The following is a 25,010-nucleotide window of genomic DNA, read 5'->3' as shown; positions in this document are numbered from 1 at the left end:
AGCACTAACTTGACAAAGGTGAAAAGATACATATGAAAAAGAGGGTTCATACATGCCCTACAATTTAGACCACCACTATTATTAGGAAAATGTAATTGCCTTATATTTTCTATAACCCTGCCTGAAGTCTGGACCCCAATTTGTATGGATTCTCATTCCTCCTTTCCCCAGTATGCTTCCTTTGTAATATTGTACTAAAGGTGGTCTCTCATTCTCCTTGAAGTCACAGCAAATTGCATAATTAAATCCTGTGCAGGAGGGATGTAAGACTTTTTCCAGTTTATAGCTCCCTATAAACATCCTACTTAACATTCAACAGCCTGAATTATTTTTTAGAGGATTGTTACTACCTGTCTTCAAAATACCATTTTATCATTTAAAGGCAGTAGACAAGAGAAACAGAACAATGGCAGGTTCAATGAGTCCACTTCCCCCTGAAATATGTTCTTCAGTATTTGGAATGTTTACTGATAAGTTCAATGAACAAGTGACTTGTCAAAATATATATTCATTATATAGATGACAATCTCTATCCCATTTATAATCAGAGCTTGATGAGAATATACTTGAAGAAAACTATCCTTTGCCAATACTACCACCCCTCTGAAATGCATCAATAATCAAGATGTGTTCTAAGAAACCAAAAACAGATCGTTTAAATTTTGTATCCTTATCTCAAATATCCTTTCCTCAAGCCAAACCCAGGTGGTGCCTTCATTTACAGATGTTTAATTAATGTATTATTCTAGTTAGTACAGGATTGTACAGTCAAAAGAGCATGGGTTCGGTGTCAGAGAATCCCCGGCTCTTCATTGGCTAGCTCCTTCATCTAAGTTCCCTTAGCTTCCATTTTCTCAGCTGTAAAAAGAGACCAGCAATAGCAAACTCATAAAGTGGTTGTGAGGATTAAATTGGGAAGTCCCAAGCACAGTGTCTGGCTCATAGATGACGCTCAATAAACGGAAATTATTATTATAACTTCAAACTCTCTAAAAAGATGGCAGGCTTCTTTTTTTCTAGGAACTTTAATCTGCAAATTTTCATTTAATTATAGTGTAGCAGCCAGGTCTATGTTTGGGTATAGATACATGATAATGGATATCATTTAACAAATCAGCTTTTTAAACTAAATAATATTATGGGCAGTTAGAAAGTTATTCAAAATTTATTTAGTAGCCACTATATAAAGAATATGTATGAAAGAAGCTATATAATGCCCTATATTTAATAAGTGTCACTCCGGATAGTCTATTAGAACTGTGAAAACGAGTGAACATCAAAAGCCCCTAGAAAAAAGACAGAAATTAATCACTACCACCAAACTAGTATCATCTAAGGGCAAGATTTTAGAGAGCCGAGCATGCCAGAAGGTTAAGCACGCATTGGGTAAGGAATCAAGCCCTTTAGCAGACTAAAAGACATGTTCTTCCCCTGCCTCAACCTCTTAAACTAATTACCTAGAAATTACAGCCTGGGGTTAGACCCTGTCCCATCTCATTAAGATTCCCTACCACTACACACAATAAAGGATTGTAGAAAAGAAAAAGTCACATAAATGAGAGGAGCACTGAGAAAAACTATTGACTGAGCTCCCCTATATTCTTAGGAAGCTGAGAAAGGTTGTCTCTCACAGGAGGGGTTCACCGGAGGCATATATTCTTTGCCACCAGATCATTTACTAAGTTTGACACATACCAAGTTGCTATACGTGTATAGCAACCTTAGGTTTTTCAAAAGATCACTCACCATTCCTAATTATCAAAGAGGAAAAATAAAACAGTAGCAGATTAATCTTCCACACTACCTATTCCTCTGAGTCCTCCTGAGGCATATTACAAGCCCAGTTGTGTAGTTTGGAATTTTAAGAAAATTTCGTCATAATTCCAGCCACAATGCAACAGTAGGTGGTAAACTTCTCTGAGATCTTTTTTTCAATTCTCAGAGAAGATAAGCTTCCTGCATAGGTACCTAATTTCCCATTTGGTGAATAATCAGCTTGTTTTATGCATCCCTTATTCTAGCCCTTGAATGAAAAAAAAATAGTGGAGTTTTAGATTCACATTGTTTTCCAACTTTCTGGACAATACTCAAAAAGCACTTAATTACTCCATACTACGCTTTAAAATCTGTTCCTCAGAACCCTAAGATTCTGCAGAGGTGCCTAAAGAGCCCAGAAGGTGTGGGTAGCACTTGATGTGGTGACTGAGTCAGTGGAGATGCAGGGACTCTCTCAATCCACTGAAGCAGATCTCTTGTTAATCTTTTATGTAAATAATAAAATGATAAATCATAAAAATATTTATTATAATAAAATAATAAAAATGAGTTTGAATGCCACTATTCTATTGACATGTACAAATGGCATGTTATGGAAAACTTACTAGGAGCCAGGGATTATAAAATTGATTATTACTATTCCCAAATATTCAAACCATTCTTCTTTGGCTCCTTCGAAACCAAAGGAATGTGTGTTCAACTTATTTAGACGTATTGGAAAACCACCTAATGACTTTGAGGATTAACTCAACTTCAAAAGAAGAATATATTATCAGGGGCATATTCAGTTCATTGTTTTTTATATGGTGATGCACCACTTTTTGGGGGAGGAGGAATGTAATAATCACGTTAGTTTGCAAAGGGAAAATAGAGAGAAAGCTTCAAGGATCACAACAGAATAAATTCTAAAGGACTCATCCTTCATTTCCACAGGCTAAATTGGCCCTTCAGAATCTGGTGCAATCCTGGAGGCAGCACTCTCTTCACTGTAGAAATCTATAAATGGCTGTACTCTACAGGAACGCATGTCAAATCTCCAGAACAAAGTTCAAAAACTTCAACCTTGGAAAGTCCCATAAGTTAGATTCATTGGCTTCAATTGTCCAAATAAATAGCTTAAACATTTTTTCCCAATAAAATCAGATAAACTGTAGTTTGATCTCTACTCTTAATAAGCAAAGATGGTAAATAAATACCTATATCCAGTTGGCATCAATAAAGTAAGTACCTGCCACACTCCAATAGACAACAGCAGCTGCTGGTGCTCAGTGGGTTTTCTCAGTGAACTGAACCAGCACACGCAGGAGAATAAGCTCAATGAGAAATAGTAACAGAATGACAGCCACTGGTCTCAAGAACTTGAGAAAACTTATCTGGTACAATCCACAAATTTTTGTTTATGTTTTATTTAAGATACACTTCTTGAGAGTTTGTTCTCAAATACATCGGGAAATGGTTTACATTATATAAAGAAAATACCCTGGAGTTTACTGTAATAGCCAGTTAAAGCATAGAATTCAAATCGACAAAAGACTATATTAAAAGGACATAAACACTATGATTTCTGACTCCCACCAATGTATCTATAAGAAAGAATTTTAGGAAGCTCTAAAATGTCCACAGTAAACTTACTTCATTTTATTTCTATGACCTGATTTACTACGTTTTGTTTTATATTATTTTAAGAACTATACCAATGTATAAAGTTTGACGTGGTTGCTAAGGAATATTAATAATATTATTGTTTATTATTATTATAGTTATTAATTGTTAAAATTAGTATTTATTATTGATAAAGGGACAATATCTATATTGTATAGAATAATTATGGCCGCAACTAAATGGGATTATTGTGCTAAAAACTCTTCACAATCCATGTCTGGAAGCAGAAGCGCAGAAGCGAGGTAAGAGCTTGCAAATACATACCTGGAATGCTGCTTGGAATTTAAACTCAGTTCCCCAGTAGGAGGGATATATTTGTTCTAGGTTTGCATGTCCTGACTTTGTTTAATTTTTCAGGGCAAAGGGAACTGCTTTTGTTAAAGGAGTAGTCTGAAAAACCTAGTGTGTGTTCCCGACCAAGGTGCAGCCCCATCCCTTCGCTGCACATCCTCCTCCGTGGATTAAAAGAGCAAGCCAGCTTCTTCACTGGGTGAGCGTATAGCCCCTAGACTCCTTGAGTGTTCAAGAATACAGAAAACTTTACATTTGCCTTACTAAGAATTTGAAGATAATCTCAAAAAAGATGTAAGAGATAAGGAATTCTATTTCCTGCCAAAAGATGACACATTTCAGGTCTATGGATGGTAAATATGAGCCTTCCTATCTCTTTTTGTACCAAGTACATAGATTTACTAGTACACATTACTCTACCTTCAGTGGTTTCATTGTCAGCTCCCATTTTCTGCTTCCTGCATTCGTCCCTCTCCTCATTCAAAACCATCCCTTTAACACATCATTCCTAATTAGATGATTAGTGCTTGGAAGGGCAGGAGATAAGTCATTTGCATAATTTAATCATAAAAAGAAGTTAAAGATACAGATTTTGCTGTTCGTTTGTACAATTATCTTCTTCAGCCTGGGGGGCTGAGATATTAATGTGATTAAACAGTATTTCTGCAAACAGGCAACTGTGTGTCCTCTATTAAAGCAAGGCTGGAGGCAAATGAAAAATTAATTTTAGAAGACAATCAATTTTATTCTACATGACTGTAATAAATAACAGCCCATCTGCAGACAACTCATTAAGCCTTGGGAGGGTACATGTGTCACAAACTCTAAATGACACACAAGGCTGAATTTTCCACCAAAATAGAACTAGTAATAAATGGCCTACCAGCTGCCATACCAGCCTAGAAAGTCAACATACCAGAATTTCCTAGAAAATGAAGTGCACACAGTGTCACTCACAGTCAACCAGTTAATTTAGTACTGGTTGCAAAAATTTCTGAGAAGTGGTTCATTTTGTTCTGAGATTTGCTCTTTTTCTTGTGTTCGGAATGCATGTATGTGTGAGTGTTCACACATGTTAGTGCGATACCGCTTTCAGTAATGAGAAGAGCTAACATTTACTGAGCTCTTATTATGTGCTAAGCACTTTTGTACATGATCTCAAACAACCTTCCTAACAAGTCTATGAGTTATGTAACTAATATTATCCCCATTTTTAGATGAAAAAACTGAGGCTTGGATGGCCATACATCTAGAAAGTGTTGGAATGAGGACAAATGCAACTATCTGAGACAGAATTAGCAATTCCCTAGGTTTCTGTTGCTTGAGAGGAGCTGTCAATCAGAATCAGAATAAATACACCCCTTAGGTATTGTAATAAAGTTCTTAAAATATGAACATTTCCCAAAGTAAATGCATTTAATTATAATAAATCATAGTTACACTGTTAAGTCAGTGAACTGAAAACATTTGCGTACTTACATCCATGTACTATATTAGGCACTATGAGCGATAAAATGACACATCAGTTCCTGAAGTTGAGGAATTTAGAAGCTAGTTGGGGGAAAGAGAAAACATACTCAGCTTAAAACTTAACAATTTATAAAGAAGAAGAAAGGCTATCTGCAGATAAAAGTTCAGAGAAGCAAATATCACTGCAGATGAGGAGGGACGTCCTCATAGCAGAGGTAAGACTTCAGCTAGATCTTTAAAGATGGTCGTTTTCAGCTAGACCTTGAGTAGTGGCAATTCTTCCTGGAAAGGAATCTCAACCTTAACATTTTCTGCTATCAGTTTCCTTAGGCAGTTTACATTACCTCACTGCACTTCCATTCAGTTTTAACAGACCTGCCAATGATTCATGCTTGAATAAAATATTCATTTGAAGTTCTAATCTCATCAAATTTGAAATATCAGGCAGGATGAGTAATCACTTGTTCCTTGCTTTGCTTTTGTGTAATAGATATTAGGGTCATCATGCCTAAAATGTTCTTTCTACAACACTTTGGACAGCCTATCCTGATTGAGATAACCCAGTGTCTAGTATATGCACATGTCTCTTTTCAGTGCTATATAAAGGAGAGAAACAAGATTTTTTAAATCAAGCCAACAAAGCTAAAATCAAACTTTAACAATGGAACTGCCTTTTTTTCCCCTAAACAAGAGTCTTAATAGCAGATGTTACTACATCTGGCTTCTCTTGCTATTCTCCAGCTGCAGAAATTAAAACTCACTCAGAATCAGTGACAGAATCTAATGGGAGTTTGCAAATGCTGACCAAACCCTTCTTTCCAGTCACTCTATTAAGATGCCAGGTGAATGGCTGAGCAAGCCCTACCAGAGAAAATTCGTTTCCTAGGTACTTAGCAAGGAATTAAGATTGAGAACACCAACTTCTTAGCTTTGCTCTGCAATGATTTCACATAAGAACTTGATTTAAAGCTTAACTATTTCTTCATCACCAAATCTCCAAGGTCACAGAAATCCCCAGAGTAGTCAAAGGGTAGCCAGGAGAAGTGGTGACTACAGCAGGAGCTGTTTAAGTAGCTTCTGTGTGGTTAATAATACATGACTCAGAGAACAGCAGGTGTTAAAAATATATATTGATTGGGTTTCTGCCACTTTGAATGCATTATGAACCATCTATAGGTAAAGAACCATGACTATTTCTTAGTTCTGCACCGTGCCTAGCAGATTTGTAGTACTCTGTTTGAAGAATACTAATGGGCTGAAAGGAAAGTAGGAACTTAATTTACTCTTCATGAATATATGACATACTAATAAGATCAACAAACACACATCCTGGGACTGATAATGTTCCTGGTATAAAATCAGTTCATAATAAAATGAAGTATATCATCTATTGTAAAATAATGTTAATAATAGATGAAATAAACCAAACATTATTTCAGTTATTTAGAAAATGTTATTTTTCACCATATTCTGCAAGACAGCTTAACTGAAGTACGGCATGCCCATGGCAAAACAGAGATTGTTAGAGTAAATATTCAAACCTTCATAATATAGTGAACGTGGGTTACTTTTTCAACAATACCTTCAGTCAAGTTGAGTTCCCTGAATTCTTAATTCCAATAACTTTAATTTTAAAATTTTAGAAATTAAGTTAAGAATAGTATTTGTAAACAAACCAAACTCTGATCGCATTACTATATGTACTACAAAATTGAAATATGATATGTTAGGAAAGACTCCTCTCTTAATGCTTAGCAATTTCAATGAACATAGATGATACAACCAACACTCTGGGCTTTCCTTGTCTTGACCTCCTCTCCTCCAAAGATCTTGTCCTCTTCAGTCATTCATGCCCATAGTCATACCCTAAACCTTGTAATTACCAATGGCTGCAACTCTTCCATATTCTGTGTGTGTGTGTGTGTGTGTGTGTGTGTGTGTGCGTCCACGTGTGTGTAGGATTGGCCCTGTGCTAACATCTGTTGCCAATCTTCCTCTTTTTGCTTGAGGAAGATTGTCACTGAGCTAACGTCTGTGCCAATTTTCCTCTACTTTGTATGCAGGATGCCGCCACAGCATGGCTTGATGAGCAGTGTGTAGGTCCACGCTTGGGATCCAAACAGGCAAACACCAGGCCACCAAAGCAGAGCACGTGAATTCAACCACTACACCACTGGGCCAGCCCCCTGTGTTCTTAATTTCATGCATCCTACTCTCTTTCTCTGTTTCACTCCTCCTAGTACTCTATCTCCAACAGTTCTTTGATCTCTTCTTGGAACCACCAATTCATTGACACTACCATCCTTTCACTGTCTCTCACCTCCTCAATATCCTCTTTTTTCCTTACCAGTTTAAAATGTATTGTCATTCATTATAATCACTTTTTTCACAAACCCTCAACTCCCTTGTCCCCTCTGGCTTTGTTATACTCATATCACTTAGCAAAACCACAATTCTCATTAAATCCAATTATTTGTCTACTTTGCCCCAGTACTGATGCAGCCCTACATGGTGGAATTAAAACACACAACCACACTGAACATTTTGAATTTATGATCATAAACCTCAATGGGCATTTAATGTTCCCTGACAATTATACTAAACTTCTTTAAATAGTTTACTCTCCTACTCATCTACATGGTTACTTTACACTTTCTCTTTCTCCTCAAACCTCAAACACCTCCTTTCCAATCCTCACTCCTAACTAATGATTTGTTTGCCACTTCGCTCAGAAAATTGAAAACAGTAAGAAGAGGACTTCCATGGAGTCCAGATTACCAGATCAACCAGAATCTCCCCCTACATATTTGGGCTTCCCATGTGTTAATGGAGATGTGCTAACCTTGCTCCTACCTAAACCTAAACCAGATGCCTCTACTCGTGCACTAGATCCTATTCACTCTCTCCTATTCAAGAATATCACTCCAGCAATACTCTTCTCTCTTTCCTACAACAGCTTTTTTTCAAAATTTCTACTGGGTTATTTCTAACAGCCATGCTGTTATTTCTTCCATCTTAGTAAAATATAATAACCTCTTAATTCACTTGCCTTTGGTCTCAAACTACTCCCTCCTGCCTCGAGTTGTTTGCTACCCCTGCAGCAAATCCCTGGAAAAAAGTGTCTATTCTCTGTCTTCAATTTCTCTCCTCCTATTCTCTCTTAAACACATGTCACTCAGATTATTTATTTCCTATTCTTATACCCAAAACTGCTCTCATCAAGATCACCAATGACTTCCATTGCCAAATCCAACTGCCACTTCTCAGCCCTCATGATTTTTGGCTTATTAGCAGCATTTGATACAGTTGACCACTCCCTCCTTTCTGATACATTTTCTTTGTTTAGGTTTCAGGACACCATTCTCTTTTGGTTTTCCTCCTACCTCACTGAATGTTTCTTCTTAAGCTTTTGCTGATTCCTTCTCTTCTCATTAAGCTCTCTATGTTGGTGTGACCCAGGACTCAGTTTTTGAAACTCTCATTTTTCTATTTATAGTCACTCCTGTCCAGATGTCTATCCCAAACACTAGACTTGTATATCCAATGACTACTCTACACCTCGGCTGAAAATGCTAAAAGATATCTAAAAACTAACATGTATAAAACTGAATTCTATACTTTCTCCCCAAACCTGCTACACCTACAGCCTTCCCCTTCTCAAAAGGTGGAAACTTCATCCTCCCAGGTGCTCAGACCAAAATCTCACAGTTGTCTGTGACTCTTTTCTTTCTCTCATGCTCAGTTTCTAAATCCATCAGGAAGTCCTACTGATTTTATCTTCAAAACCTATCCAGAATCTGACAAGTTCTTACCACCTCTACTTTACCACTATGGTCTAAGCCACCACCACTTCTCTCCTGGTTCACTACAATAGCACCCTAACTGCTTCTACATTTGCCCCACTTGAAGCCTATTCATAACCTAGCAGCCAGAGCGTTCCTTTAAATGTCTAAGTCAAATCCTGTTGTATGCTTGCTCAGAACTCTGCAGTGACTCCCCATTTCCTTCAGAGTAAAAGTCAAAGTCCTCAAAATGGCCTAAAAGGCCCTATATGACCCACCTCTAACATTAACATTATGATCTCATTCCACCTACCCTTCCCCTCACTCACTCCACTCCAGTCACACTACCCTCCTATTGTTTCTCAAACCTGCTAGAAATGCTCCTGCTTTAGGGCTTTTAGTCAAACTGTTTTCTCAGCCTGAGACATTCTTTCCCCAGATTTGCCTTGGCTAACTCCCCTCTCTTTCAAGTCTGTGAACAAAGTTCATATTCTCAAGCAAGCTTATAATACCCATTCTATTTAAAACTGCAACCAACTCCGACCTCCTCCCCCTGGCCTTGCTCTGCTTGCTCTATTTTTCCCGTAGCCCTTACCATATTCTAACATACAATATAATTGACTTCTCTATTAGGCATATAGTTTATTTTCTTCATCCACACTATCATACCCTAGAATATAACCCCCCGTTTTCAACAGCAGGGATCTTTGTTTATTTTTAACAGATATATCCCAAGCACCTAGAAGAGTGCCTGACACAGAGTAGACACTCAATAGCTATTTGATAAATGAATGAATCACTGGTAGTCTTTTTTATGTGTGTATGCCTTGTCTCTATAATGAGATTTAAAGCTCTCTGAAGGTACCCACAGACCTTAGCATAGTATTTTGGACACAAGAGACAATTCATATTGTTTAGTAACTAGGTCCCAGTTTCATAAATTCTTTCAGTATCATGCTTTGATGAACTACTGCCATCTCTACACACTTTCTTGAATTATTATTCCTTTCACTTTCCCATTCAAAATGTTATGTCTTTGCTGGTTCCCAAAACCTTTCAGTACAGGCATACAGAATTGAGTCTCCACCAAGTGAGTTTAGTTACTATATTTTGGAAAACATCATCATTAAAAGGCAGTATTTCCTATAAGAGCATGTACCCTGAAGACATTCTAGGCAAGCTTTTGTGTAGTGCTTATCTCTCCTACTAGTTTATCTCTGTTATGCACCACTAGTTTTTCCATAATTCCCTGAATACCTGGAACAATCTACCACGTAACTAAACTTGTTTGCTCAAGTCCATCTATCAAGACTTACTATCTCAGAGACACCATCGACAGCATAGTGTCCCAGAGGACATACAACAAAAGGCTTAGATTCAGGAACTGGCTCTGCCTGTACTAGATTGCATGGCCTTAAGCAATTCATTTTACTCGCTTACGTTTCAATTTTCTCACCTAAATTCACAGTCAGATGACCTGCCTCATAGAGTTGCTGTGAGTATAAATGCAGATAGAGTAGGAACAAGCTCTGCAGCCTGTGAACTTCTGCACAAACATAAGGTAGCATTATTCCCTAGAAGCACTATAAGTTTCATTATAACTACAGATGATGCTGATTTAGCACTGCATGAAAAAAGGCTAAATGAAATTAAGTGATCCCCAGAAGTCCCATGTTGTAAAGTGATCAGCCATCTGTTTTAAAAAATTTAGAAATTTCACAACAAAATTATAAAAACAGACTATTCTAAGGATCAGATTAAATGAGCTAATGTACGTGAAAGCACTATATAAACTATAAACCAGTATATACATGTAAAGTTTTTACTATTACACATGGCTAGTAATTTTAAACTTCCAGATATATTTTCAGGCAGAAGGCATGAAGGAAATATTTAAGCTTTACTGTACTTATTAAATACAAAAATGACAAAAATGCCACTTTGATGTTCTTTAATTCAAATTTTAATGTTCATTAAATACTCTTGAATGCAGTGGTTCAAATTACTCCCTAAAATGCACACTTAGTTACTATTGACTACAATAAAAACTTCACACACATACCCAAAGGCAAAATGTAACCCTTTTTAAAAAATTCATACTCAACATGTGTTTCCAAAATGTGCTATGGCAAGCTAGAATCAGGCTAATGGACCAGTAATAGTAAGGAAACTTATGGAAGAATTATAAATGGACACTGTATAAAATATTTCAGAAATTAAAGTGAACATTTACTAGTGTAGTAAAGGAATATTATTTTAGTGACAACACCTATTCCAATGTTCTGTTATGGTTTCAAATGCCACCAGCTCACCTCAAAGGGAGAAGCATTTCCACATACTGCCTTTAGTGTTTTTATTTTTATTTATAGCTAATATTTTTATGCTTTCTTTTCCTATTCATGAAGCTGCTTAAACTAACTACTAAGAGAAAATGAATGCAATTAAAAGAGATAGTTCATTCAAGAGCTCTGTGGAAAGTCCTTCATCGGCCCACATTATACTGCCTGCCTCTCATCTATCAGCTAGTTCCTGTGCCAGTCAATATTTCCATAAGAAATATTTTCTCATCAAGCTTTCTCCACCCTTCTTTGGCTTCATTCCTTTGTCCGTGCTCAAATGGAACGACATCAATGCTAACATGACCCAGATTATAGTCCTCTTATCTTTAAAATCAGGAGTCTTCCTAATTGGACAGAAACCTTTAAATTATGGAGCGCCCCTGCCCGTTCTTTGATGGAACATGAATCCATATGGGACAAATACTTTTACATTTTTCTCACAAATACAGAAAAAGATCTAAAAAGAGGAATTTCTTGAGTTGTATTTACATTTAAAAACTGAGAGCCTCCTTCAAAAAAAAAAAACACACCAAATACATAGAAGAGCAGTCATTCAATTCAATTGAACTGCAAAGAATAAGAAAAGCTTTAGACTCCGGGAGGATGGGGATTAGGTAAGCATCATACAACCTCATGAAAACGAACATGCTGCTAAAACAACAAAAACCTGTCAGTCTTCTAGTATGACAAAGACCAATCCAAAACAACAGCACTTGTAAGAACAAGACTCCATCACATGTCCTGGTATCAAGCTCTGGAGCAGTTACTACCCTCTTCAGAGATCACAATGTTCAACACGTGCCCATCACCAAAAGGACCACTCTTGCAGGACATGATCAGCATCAAGACTACACCGCTTCATTTTTTAAACTGCAAGTTGAAAACCAATTAATTGTTCTCATCATAGAGTAGAAACACTTAACAAAAATCTGATTTAGTCCTATATTCATCAATGTGTTTTAACCCAAAAGCCATGATTACTCTGGTGTCAATAAATGCTTATTTAACTTATGGAAGATGGTTATTTAGGGGTCCTAAGCACAGGAAAGTGTGTTAAAGTCAACAACTAGCCTCATGCAGTTTGCCAGGTTTGATCTGCTAACAGTTGTAATGAGCACTGTATCCATTAAGTACATAAATCTTTCCCTAGACAACATAAGAATAAATTCAAGCAAAATATACTAATTTATTAATCACTAACTAACATGATCCAGTATACTGCTGTTAGCTGTCATGTATAAGCTCTGTGTCTGCTAATGCTTTCTTCACTTCAGATATTTTCTACAGGAAGCATTTAATTTCAGATTCAGTTCAACCTTAGCACATTTCTAGGCTATCTCTCATTCCCACCAGTGAATACTCATAACATGTAAATATAATTTAATAATAGAATAAGAAAAATATGTTTCAACAGGTAAATATGCCATAAACATTTTAAAATGCACTGCAAAGCCTAATTAGTGTTACTTTAATTTTCTATGACTTTGAATTATATACATCATTTCCTGTTCCTTGCATTTAGTGTAGGTTAACTGAGAGTTAACCAAGTAACAACAAAACTCTACCCAGGTAATCTGGAGATAAGACAAATAAGAATTTGCATAGTTTTTAAGATCACTACTTTCAGCTTCATAAGTAGCCTTGTACAGACTAATAATAGGTACTTATTAAATATTTGTTGAAATGAAGTGACAAATGATTGGAAAATATTATATTTGTACGTACATTGTGTTTAAACTGAATATTCTAATTGGTTTATAAAATGAGACCTAAACCTGTGTACAGGGCATAAAATGTACTTTGCAGTAAATTTTTTTCTATGAATGAACTCCCTTTTTGTCTTCCTCAAATGAAAACCTAGAGGGTACTCATAAATTTTTTTTTACAAAATACATTTAGAAGTTTAGCAGATCACAGACTATTTTCAAAGCAGCAAGCCTAACATTAAACACTTAATTACACATGTTTGCAAAAAATCCTGTTTTCCAAAGTTATTTATGTTTAAATATAAAACATGTAGGGGTCAATGTATTCTGAACACATAAAAACAAATAAGTGTTTCTCATCTGTGTTTTAATTTTTGGCACACAGCATTGTATAGGACTGCGTGCAAAGCAAATCAAACTCGAGGATCTATTGAAAACTCCAACACAAATGAAAGCAAGCTATTTTACATGGAAGAAAAAAACGTGTTTTTCTAATCCACAGTTTCACATTTTACTACAAAAACATATGTCTCGTAGAATGACTAATTTTATGAATTTTTAAGGACTCGTATCCCTTGTAATAAATATATGTCAGAGAAAAGATACTAAAGTCAATTAACCACAGCCATTCTTAAGTGGAAATACTTGTTTTATTCCAAGCTCCTCTTGATGTGTATTTTATTTATAACACGAGTAATTCTCTACATTCATAAAACCAAAATATTTTCTTTTATATCTCAATAGCTATTTTTAGTTGGACCTTTCTGGTATAATTCTAAAGACTGAAAAAAATCTAGTGTTTACTGATATAACACATGAGGCAGATATGAGAAAGTAAATTTAAAGATTATTCAACAATAGATATGGCAAAAATTTGTAATCTCAAAGATTTCACAATTTACCAACTATAATGGGTGGGGTGTATATGGTTTATATGCCCTAAGCTAAAGACAGCATGGTTCCAGAATGTAAGCTCCATGAGAGAAGAGACTTTGTTCACTCCGTTCATAGCACCTAGAATATTACCTGGCACCACACAGTCAGTATATTCTATAGACACACACACACACACACTATCATGACAAATCTAATCATGAGAGATCAAAATGTGAAGAGGTTTTTATTTTATCCTGTTTATTTGAACTCCAATAATTAAATAGGTAGAATGAGTTTTCCAGATGTCCACAGATTAAAAACAATACTGCCAAAAAGATACTCACTAGGGTCTAGCTTATGTCCTCTGGAGAACTGTTTCAGCCTGTGAGCTCCTCTTGAATTTTTGTAGTTAAACTTCCTTGGATTGAATTCAAGAGGGGAACCATATCATAAAGCATCCCACCCTATCGTCTGTAGTGTCATATAGAGCAAGTCTTCAGTGTCTGTATGTTTATTATCCCTTCAGAAGTATCAAGGCCTAACACATACACACAATAACATTTTATGGATGGTCACTTGAAAGTTTTTACATCATTTCTGTGAATTCGGTGTGCTTTAATATGGCATTAAACTCAATATTCTTAAAATAACTACTGTGTAATTTGCACCTATGTACCCTACTACGAAAAGCAATTGAGATAGTATAGTCTTATATGACAATTATGTATTTTTAAAAATGTTTTTACTTCAATACAGCAGAGCATCTCACAACTTACACATAATGTAGATAACACATTGACAAATATACCAACAAAAATAAATTTACCTAAATATTGTTTGTAAAGATATTACTATAATTTTTATACAAACAAGTGAAAGATGGACTTCTTTCAAAATAACTAAAAGCTCAGAATCTAACATATTGCTGTAAGCTATAATGGTTATAACTGTTAATCCAATACACCTTTTATACAAACCCATAAACACATGAGTGGAAAAATAGCACAGATGTTCATCTCTAATGCAATTTCCATTCAATTTCCTAAGTGCGGTCCCTGTGTGCAAACTAGCTTAACGTTATGTTTAGCTTGCAAATTCTTTTAATAAATAATGAATGCAATAAAACTAGGAGATCAATGGCAAGCTGAGAAATCATAAAAAAAAGCCTTTTGTGTTCAGGCTGTTGCCCATTTCAAACTTTAATCCGGAGACAGATCAATATTACTTTTTTCTTTTTAACCCACCGCATAAATAGGAGATAGACTAAATGTAGCCTAAATGCTGTTACCAGCTAGCAGTTGCCAGCAACCTGATAAGATCATTGGACACAATTGCAATTGAATGTTTTATACCTTAACATACACACTACATTATATACTATTAAGCAGTCAACTTGTTTAAAAATAAAAAGGTTATATAGCAATAAAAATACTGTGGTTCATTATTTTTTTAACTTTCCTGTACTATATATTTTTTCCAGTAGTATAATTACAAAGTTTTCACCACAATTTGCTCTAATAAACTAAATAATTGTAACAGGTCAAAATAGTACATACACACGAATAGTTTCAACCTCAGGGGTCCTAGATGAAAGGAAATTTTACTCTTCAAAATTAATTACAACTGAAAGAACTAAGTCATTCCTTTAAAAGGGGGGGATACTTCATACAAGTTAGTGTTGCAATTGGATGGGTCTTGAGGTTATCAAGGAAAAAAGTAAATCATTATACTTAGGTATTTGTGTTTCTACTCACAGGCTATAGAAAAAAGGGAGGAAAACCCTCTTCTTACTGACTCATTTTGGATAAACATGCATTTACTGTTTGAAAGAAGATCAAAAGTCAACTGCCACCAGGGTTAGCTGAGAATCATTTTATGGTAGTAGCCTCGTTTAATTTACTAATTCTTGCCTATTCATAATATTAGAACATCTGCTGTGGGTTTTCACTAAAAGGAAATATCAAGAAGTCATACTTTCTTTAAGATATATATCAGTTCAAACATTCTTATTTCACATATTAGATTTTGACAGCTTTATATGTATGTTTGTGCAAAGTTTATGGCATGATTACGAATAGTTTTATAATGGAATTAAAATTTCAGAATTAGTGTCTTTTAAATAATTGCATACTTTACGTAACTATTCTTAGCTTTTTTTAAGGAACAGCAATTTGTGCAAAGAATTCTGAGAAGAGGAATAAATATGTGGCTGTGTACATGACTGTATTCATTTAACAAATGTGAAGTAGGTGCCTAATATGTACACAGTATTAGGCTTAATGAAATTTTATAATCAATATTACTAAAGTTAAAAATTACTCCTCAGAAATTACTATTACAAATCCAAGGTTTTGCTTTATGTAACAAATTCAGTTCTCTCTGAAGGATATCATTATAGGCAATGATAAATATATCAATTTGCTCTTTAGCTATATTATATTCAGTTTTGCATAAAACAATGTGTATTACATCTTATATTCACATTCTCAATATAATAATTTCATCAATTCTAATATAAAAATTTAGCTTTAAAGGATAGTACAAGATCTCACCATGAAGAAATTCCCACGTTAAGCAAAATTTGAAAAAAAAAGTTAACTCTTGTCCATAACTTTCATTGCAAACTTCTCTTTAAACTATACTGTAGACCATAGCATGTATCCTAAGCTTCCAAGACTAGCTTAACACTGAAGATAAAAATTTTCCTGAAGAATTTCAGACCTCAACAGTATCAGTTAATAGTGTTTCCTGTTTTCCTATTCTAATAAAGGTAACAAGAAAATTATGATGAAGGAATACTGTAAAGGCCTGAAAAGAGGAACTACCTCTAAAAGCTGATTTTTTAAAATATATATTCTTCAGAAGGTTGAACAAGAGAGAAATTGAGTCTCCTTTTTAAAGTGTGTATTTTAAAATATCAGAGATTAACTAGAAAGTTAAAACACTTACAACAATAAATTCTAAATATTTTGCAATAATTGACAGAATTGTTTCTCTCCTAAAACCAAGGTAATGAAGACACGGGTTAAAGGAAATAAGGTATGGTAATTATGATTTTTAATACAGGTAGGTAATAAATTTCACTAGAGTTATAACAAAGCTCCTTTGGGTGTGCATATGCTTTTCTATAGTCTAAGAAATTAAATTATAAAAGTAGCATTTATTGTTACTGAATGATTTATGATTTACGAATAATTACCCAGAATATAAATAACTGAAATATACTAAAATGAAATAAACTTTTCTACGACTTTGAGCATTACAAAGTGAGGAAATGATGAATACACAATGGACAGGCTGTTTCCTTCCTACTAAAAAGAAATATTAAATCCTGAAAGAGTTCTAAATCCCTTGGAAAGAGTATATTGCGGCTACATTAAGCCAACAAGAAGCTTATTAGCAAGGATTTAAAAACTAACACCCTTCTGTAATCAATTTGGATACAGCATTATTCTATTTATAGTGACACTTTCAATGTGTCCCAATCATATATTACTTATTCTCATTTTCCTACTATGATTAAATATTAATGTGGAGGCACTATTAAGCAGCTACACTATGTTTAGCCTTTAATATATTGATTTCCACCATTTAGGAATAGTTAACATAGCATGAAAATTAAGAATCTTTCCCAAGAAGAACCTTATGATTGGTTTGATATTTTTCTCTGATTCCTAAATAAAGTAAAATAAATTTAGTTGTTCTAGCAGAAAATGGAAAAGGGGATACCGTCACTTTAAAAGCTTCAATCTCTTTGACATTGCTGGCAGTGTATGGGAACATTAATGCATCTGTCATGATAACAAGCTAAGAATAACATCTAGACATCAAACCGAGCAGAGAATCCATCTAAAGTGATTCATTCAGATCTGTCTCATTGATTTATTAAACACAGGGCAACATCTGCAGCCTCACAGAGCCGCTTGGTGAAATTAATGCAAGATCAATTCAAATGGAAAAAAGTGTAAAAGAGATAAATCAAAACACAATTTGCATGCAGTTCCACAATCAGGCTTATTGGGTGCAAATGCTCAATTTCCCTTCCAAAGCAAATGCGTTTAAATGATGTTTTATCTTTTTCGAATTGTGTGATCTGAAGTGACAGTGAAGAGTTTTGCAGGTTGAGATGGTGAAAGGGAAGAAAAGGAGGAAAAAAATAATGCTACCAAGGACCTTTTGAATATGCAACTAGAATATCATTAATACCTAATTGTTTTGCTTTTGGGGAAAGGTTTGACGTCCTTTCTCTGAAAACATATTTTCAGTTTTGGTCAATAGGGGCGGTTTTAACACATATTTGAAACATAGAGTGGATAAATCTAAATCACTTGTATCTTTAAATGTACCAGATAAAGTGCCACTAGAGTTCCAGATTGCCAACTGAAACATAATATATTGTGATTAGTGTTTCTCACAATTATATTTGCCTGCTAGAAGCACTTTTAAAACACCTAGGGATTTCATTAAGACAAAATAAGGTTACTTAAGAAAGCATCAAATAATTCAAACTTGATATTTTCTACAAGTATTAGGGATTTCCTGTGTGAAACCATATAAAACATTAATGTCTGAAGACCATCACTTCCTAATTCTTTATTGGCATTCATGTACTATACATTGAGGGTAATATCATACATAAATAAATATCCAAAGATATTCTCCATCATATTATGTGTCATTTCTTTAATGTAATATCCATCACCTAACAAATGAATGCTTGGGGCAAAATGAAGTCCAGCTAAAGTATTTAGATATATACAAAAATTGGTTATGCAGAGGTGTACATTTAAAACGAATGTACACATGGAAGATCTGTGCACTGGCATATGACTAGATTGCTTTAATTATGATCTTGACGACATTCTTCTAAAAAAAGACAGAGCACTGTCGACTATGTGACTGCTTTTAATAGACAATATCACTATCCCCTGATTATCCTATGAAATAAAATGTCTGCATTTGCTGCCCAGATTAATTTCTAAAACCTTTTTATGGCTTCTGAAAATGTAAGTTATACAAAATATTAGCCCAGGAAAAAGATGCAAGTTCTTCAAAAATTTGATTTTGCTTAACTTTACTACGAACGAAAACATCAATTTTCAAAGTAAATTATGTTGTTCTGTGTGGATTAGGGACTACATTCATCAAGTGTGAATACAAAGCCAAAATCACTGGGTGGTGACAATAACTACATGTCTAGTATTTGAAAGTAGTTCTAAATTATTGTAAACGTCATCATAATTCACATAAAGTTATTCTAACTTGGAAGCCCATTTATGTTTTGTTCACGTAGTCAAAATAACAATAAACCACAATTGGACATTTTAATTTTTAATTTAAAAACTGAATTTTTATTCACTTGAATATATGTTGAATCGTGTCTCCAAATGCACTAACACGTTTTCTTAATCATACTTCTTGTTTCTTCAAGCATCCATTTGACTACATGTAAATAACTGAGTAACATTTAATCAGTTGGTCCTCAAATGAAATTAAATGTCGATCATGAAGTCTGACAATGTTACTTTTATAGAGATAGGTAGATAAAAACAGACAACACTAAAATGTGTTGGCTAATTTTTCACATTCACTGAAGACAAATTTTTAATTTAATATTTTACTGCTACATTAAACTTCGAAGAATTTAGTAAGGAAAATCCTTACTAAAGAGTGAGATTTTTAGCCATTTGCTTCCTGAATCTGCCTGCTCTCTCTGATATTAAAAACTCCAGGTTCTCTTGCACAAAATTTTTTTTAAAAACCTGCAAAAACAAACATCTAAAACAAGATGTTAACTTTTCCCATTTCGTTTGGATCTTTTTATCATCATTTTCTTAATAATCTTCAAAACAATCTCACTACAATTAATTTCTGAAGTTAAAGGGCATCAAAGTGAAAATATCGTATAGCCCTTTGGAATTGCAGTGATGTGAAGCTTACCTTACTTAATAGAGCAATGAATAGTCAAGAGTTTTAGTCTCACTATTCTTCAGTAGCTGAGGCAAGTCTTATTTTCCAACTTCTTTTCTGGGAAGACAACTTTGAATATTTTGGTATACTAGCTAATAAGAAAATAGTTGATAAAGGCACTGATAGAGTTCTTGTAGTGACTTTCAGTACTGTCAAAGAAACAATCATGTATGTATTTTACTCATTCATTCTTCTTCAGGGCACAAAATGTGCCCTGAGCCGAATCAAAATGCCACTTAGGGGTAATATGCTAAGGTGCTTGAAAATGGCCAATTTGAAAACAGTCCATTTTGTGTGTTCTGGAATAGTATAGGAAGCATTCCAAATTAAAATACCCTAATTCAGGACTTGTACTCTTCCCCGGTTATCTGACAGAGAGGGGAAGAAATGCTTATTAAGTAAAAAAAGAAAACTGTCAATGACACCGTTACAAATAAGCCTTCCATTCAACAACACATTGTGGAAATTGATCTATCAGAAGATGAAGATGAATCTCTTTTTTTAAATAAGAATAGTATGTAAGAGTTTCCACTCACCGAACACATACTTTTTCCTTGCGGTTTTCCCCCCGCTTTAAACTAGAAGTGCTAAGAAGTCATGAGTCCTGAATGACAATCTTCTTTAGCCAAGTCTCCATTGGTACATTGCTTATCTTCTCTGGGCATCTCTATAAGCTCTTCTGATCCATGTTTCACTCCCTCTCCTGGCATCATTCTGCTCATATCCCACCATCTCTTTTCTCTAACCGGCTTCATGTCTCATCTACCTTATTTTGTCTCTCTTGGGCCTCATTCCTATTTACATCCCTCACCTTTCTAATCACTACATAGAAAAGTCATAGAAATAATGTTGCTCTAAATACTAATTTGACAATTTTCTTAAATCATTCAGATGTTGGGAATGATTTAAGGTATACATATCTGTAAATAATGTTACCTAAAGTCATAAAGCATCCATTATAAGCAGTATCATATTTTTTATTTTTTAACAACATGAGTACGAGGTCATTTTGCATCAATAAAATTTGGTAACGTTATTTTACCATTAATTAGATTTTTCCTAGAATTTCGGGGTTTTTTTTACTACCTAAAAATTGCAATATAGGTGTGTTTCTAGTAGTTTTCCTCATCTTCGTTCATGGATTGCATTCATAGAACATATTTCATAAATTTTTACAATTATATATTACAAAACTTGTAACACAATGATAGAAAATGCTTGTAATAAATTAAATACCCATAAAGAAAAAAATGCAATTGGAGGCACATGCATTATATCTCATATATATTTCTTCTTACATTTTTGATATTTTTCTATCACTTTTATACATGCACATACACAAAAGCAATTTAAGCCCAAAAAGAGTTAGCATTGTAAATGCTATGATATGGAGTAAATAAAACTTAACTAAATTAAAATAATAATCTAAAAATACATTACATAACAGCATCCAAAACTAGTATAAGAACACCTGCCTCTGGATACAGAGTAATTTATCATTTTCCCCTTCAGTGAATAGCTTTAATAAAAATTAATTAAAGAAAAGTTTCTATTTACAGAGGAAAGTATCAAAATCACATTAAAATACAAATCTATTTATTTTTTAAATGAAAATCATAGATTTTGCTCAAGGATGTGTAAATTAATTATTAAGGAAGGGAGAATTTCCTACGTGAAATAATTGTTCCACTTTAAGAATGGGTGTTTGTAAGAGAGAGAAGTGGGAAGGGAAAGAGGAGGAGAGAAGAGGGGGAGGGGGAAAGAGAGAGAAGATAGGTTTCCATGTCTGCAATTGTTTAACTGTGAATCTTTTCCAACGGCAACAAATGAACTAGACAGCCCTCATCCGAAGTCCCCGGTAACCCTCTGAGTTTGTGTATTAATAAAGTGCTTTGTGGTCTAAATAAAATTTCCTTTCCACTCTTACAACCTATAATTGCTTGTTTTATTGAGGGAGCAGTTATCCTTTGTGTTTTGAGGCTATCTATCGTCCTTAAAAAAAATCTGATCTAATAAACCAGGTTTGTAAGCCCCAGCTATGAATCAGGTAGGAACTCTCATATGAACAGGTTTCTGTTAAATTGCTAAAACACAGGGGAACACTGCTGAGAAGAAAAAAAGAAAAACCAAAGGTTCCCTTGTAAGTTCTGCAGCATTATGTGAGTGTAGCAGTCAGCAACAGTTTGTATACAAGTTGTCAGTATACTTCAACTATACATAGTAATTCGGATTTTACAACAAATGTGACAACTGAGTTAGTTTTGGTTCATAAACCCAGAGGTCTTACGATTTAAAGTTGCATTGTGATAAAGTCTACCTCTGCAGAAGTTTTCTGCAAAATGATCAACAGCAGCGCTCTTTTACAGGAAAACCCTTTGCTCCTTTTAACCTGGTGATGGTGATTTCTTGGTTTGTATGCTAATCACATCTGCCAAATGTGTACTTTCCTAGCAGATATTACCAGACTGGAGATGGAATAAACACTAAGAAAACTAATTCACAGGTCTTTAAAAAGTCAAATAATCTTGAATATAGTTCCCTTTCCTTTCTTTTTTTAACTCAGAAACATTGAATACAATTTGCTTATGGACATTTGTTCTCTAATGTACTTCTAAGCTGTGATATGAAGGAGATACACTTACAACCAGAGAAGCTGGCCATCATCATTTAAGGAAATCCTCTCTCTGAGGGAATGGGATCCTTCCAACTGTTCGCCTGGGGGGAAGAGCTGAAAGCATCCTCTCTAGAAAACCTGCCAACTTCTACTCCAACCCCCAACCGGCCCCAGCCCCAGCGTTTCATGCCCCACATTGCCCTCTGCAGATGACCCAAAAGGGACGATCCCAGGAAAGTGACATCTGTCGTCGTTCTTTTTTTACAAAAGGATCCATCGACTTTCCTGTATCGTGTACGGGGGAGCTTTGCATAGCAGGCATGAGCACACGTCCTCACACGCTCTCACACGCTCTGTCTCTCTCTCACGCACAAACACCACCACCACACACCCCACGCACTCTCACAACAAACACACAGGATGGGGAACGAATCACCCTCTGGGATGGATTCTAGACTTCCGACCCTCTGCATCCCCCAAATGCTGTGTTCTGGATTGCTAGCTTAGGAGCCCAGTTTACAGCTCAGCCAGCCCTCTCCTCCAGAAAGCCCTTGGTGTCCGTGTTCAGGAGAAAACCTATCCGACCCGTACGGCCACAAAAGAGCAGGAAAGAAAACCAAATAGAGAAATTAACAAATAACCACAAGCAGCCAAAAAGCCATGCAAGATATGGGCGAAAGGCTGGAAAGTTTCAGTAGAGGACCGCAAACTTTCTTAGACCTAAGCCCTGCCACCGAGCGCGGACTAGAAGGGACCGGCAATTCATGAGTCCTTCTAGTCCTCTTTCCCCACCGACTTAGAGGGTGAAGAGTGGAGGCAAGCTAGTTAGGACTCACTCTCTACAGACAAAGTTGGATGAGGGTGATGAGACATGCAGAAGGGGGCAAAGGGGGAAGAGCGAGCCAAGAAACGAGTATCTCACCTGGCGTTGGTGCAATCGGTGAACAAAGTTTCGAAGTCTTTCCTGGTGATGAGTTTGCAGCGGTTCACCCCGGGCTGGATGGCCCCCAGCCCGCGGAGAATCCGGACCTGCTCGACAGTACACACCACAGGGGATATGTCCAGTCTCTTCAGCTTGGTGTACACCGTGTGCAACCCTCCCACCAGATGCTTGAGGAAGAGATCAAAGACTTGCGGCAGGCAGATCAGTTCCTGGCCGTCCATCAGGAATGAAGCCACCTTCACCCCATGCATGTCGACCATCCTGCACTCGTTGGTGTTAGTGTTGCCGCTGCCTCCGCTGCCACTACCGACCCCGCCACCCCCGGCGCTGGCGCTGTGGTTATTGGCCATGAAACTGTTGATCATATTGGGGGTGAGACGAGGAGGCTCTCCAGGAGTTGAGTACAGGGGTTCGGCCCGAAATAAGCCCCCCGGGACGCCGGCGCCACTGGAAGTTGCAGAGATCACCGGAGGTGCTGAGACAGCCATGGTCATTCAGTCTCAAATCGTAGGTCCTCGGGCCCTCGCTTTCTCGCCCTGTCTCCTCTAGGTCCCCAGGCACACCCTCCCTCGCTCTCTCGCGCTCTCTCTGGCGCGCTCTCGCTGGCTCTGAACTGTTCGCAAGTCTACAGGAGCCGGGCTCACGCTCGGGCTCACGCTCACGCTCACCCACCTCCCAGCAAACAGTGAGCAGCCCCGACCCGCCGCGGCCCGAGACCCCACCCTCACCACACCCCCTCCCGAGACTGGCAGCGCCCCCCAGCCAATGGGCCCCACCCCCTAGGCTCCCGAGCGCACCGAATGGCTGCCGCCCGTGAGGAGGTGGAGACTCCCTAGCCCGCCTCCCGACTACCTGAGGCGGTTCAGGGCTTGCCGGTGAGTAAGGATGGAGCCCGAGAAGGGGGCGGTGTGGTGCCTCCGCTTCTTGCCTAGCCCTCTGAAGAGAGAATGTCCACATACCCCGCAGAGCTCTCAAAGTGGCCTAGCCTACGAACCCCTCCCCTCTGCGTTCCACGAGTGTCGAGGTGGGAACACAAAGCAGGACTCTAGTACGTGCCTACCCCCAACCCGGCGCCACCCGGGTTCAATCGAGGAAAGGAAGGTGGCAGCTCCAATTCTATTTGCACATTGCTCCCAAACTCTACTGGGGCTAAGAGATGGCTTCGCCCAGCTTCCAGGAGAAAGATTCCAGAGAGTTCAGAAGTAAACAGCTCAGCCCTTCTCCAGCCCACCTAGCGCGCTCGGCGTAAGTTCTCCCATATCCAGCGCACAGAGGAACCAGCGTCCAAGATCGCACTCAAATCAGAGCTGCAGGTTGCTAACCCGCTCCTACGCACTGACATTCAGCAGGCGCTGGGAGCCTGTGAACACTTGGTTTGTGGGTGGTGGACAGACGTCTCATTTTACAGCACTTCCGCCACTGTCCTGGAACAGACTTGGCTTTCGGCGTTCTCATCCCTTAGTTTCAGGATTGCCCGGCCCCATCCCTGGCTAAAATTGATAGGAAAATTTCCTTTATGACTCAAGGCAGTCATTACAGAATATGAGGGAAGAACGAGGGTTTGCGCTCTTTAACATTGCA

The 25,010-nt window shown here is 36.7% G+C and overlaps 1 protein-coding gene across 7 annotated transcripts in view; it reads right to left on the bottom strand.

Annotated features, from left to right (window-relative positions):
- Positions 1–24,723, bottom strand: part of DACH2 (dachshund family transcription factor 2) — a 471,032-nt gene extending 446,309 nt beyond the window's left edge. Inside the window, exon 1 of one of the 7 annotated variants that reach the window (XM_070257182.1) lies at positions 23,409–24,723. In XM_070257182.1, coding sequence (XP_070113283.1) covers positions 23,409–23,923 — 515 coding nt within the window. In that variant the 5' untranslated portion in view covers positions 23,924–24,723. The remainder of the gene's footprint in view (positions 1–23,408) is intronic. The other 6 variants (XM_005614311.4, XM_014729012.3, XM_070257180.1 and 3 more) reach the window with 6 other exon arrangements.
- Between the last annotated feature and the right edge of the window lie 287 nt (positions 24,724–25,010).

Source organism: Equus caballus, chromosome X (genome assembly GCF_041296265.1).
Source record: "Equus caballus isolate H_3958 breed thoroughbred chromosome X, TB-T2T, whole genome shotgun sequence".
Lineage (NCBI taxonomy): Eukaryota > Metazoa > Chordata > Mammalia > Perissodactyla > Equidae > Equus > Equus caballus.
Note: the sequence above shows the minus strand (reverse complement) of the source record. Positions and strands in the feature narration are given on the sequence as shown.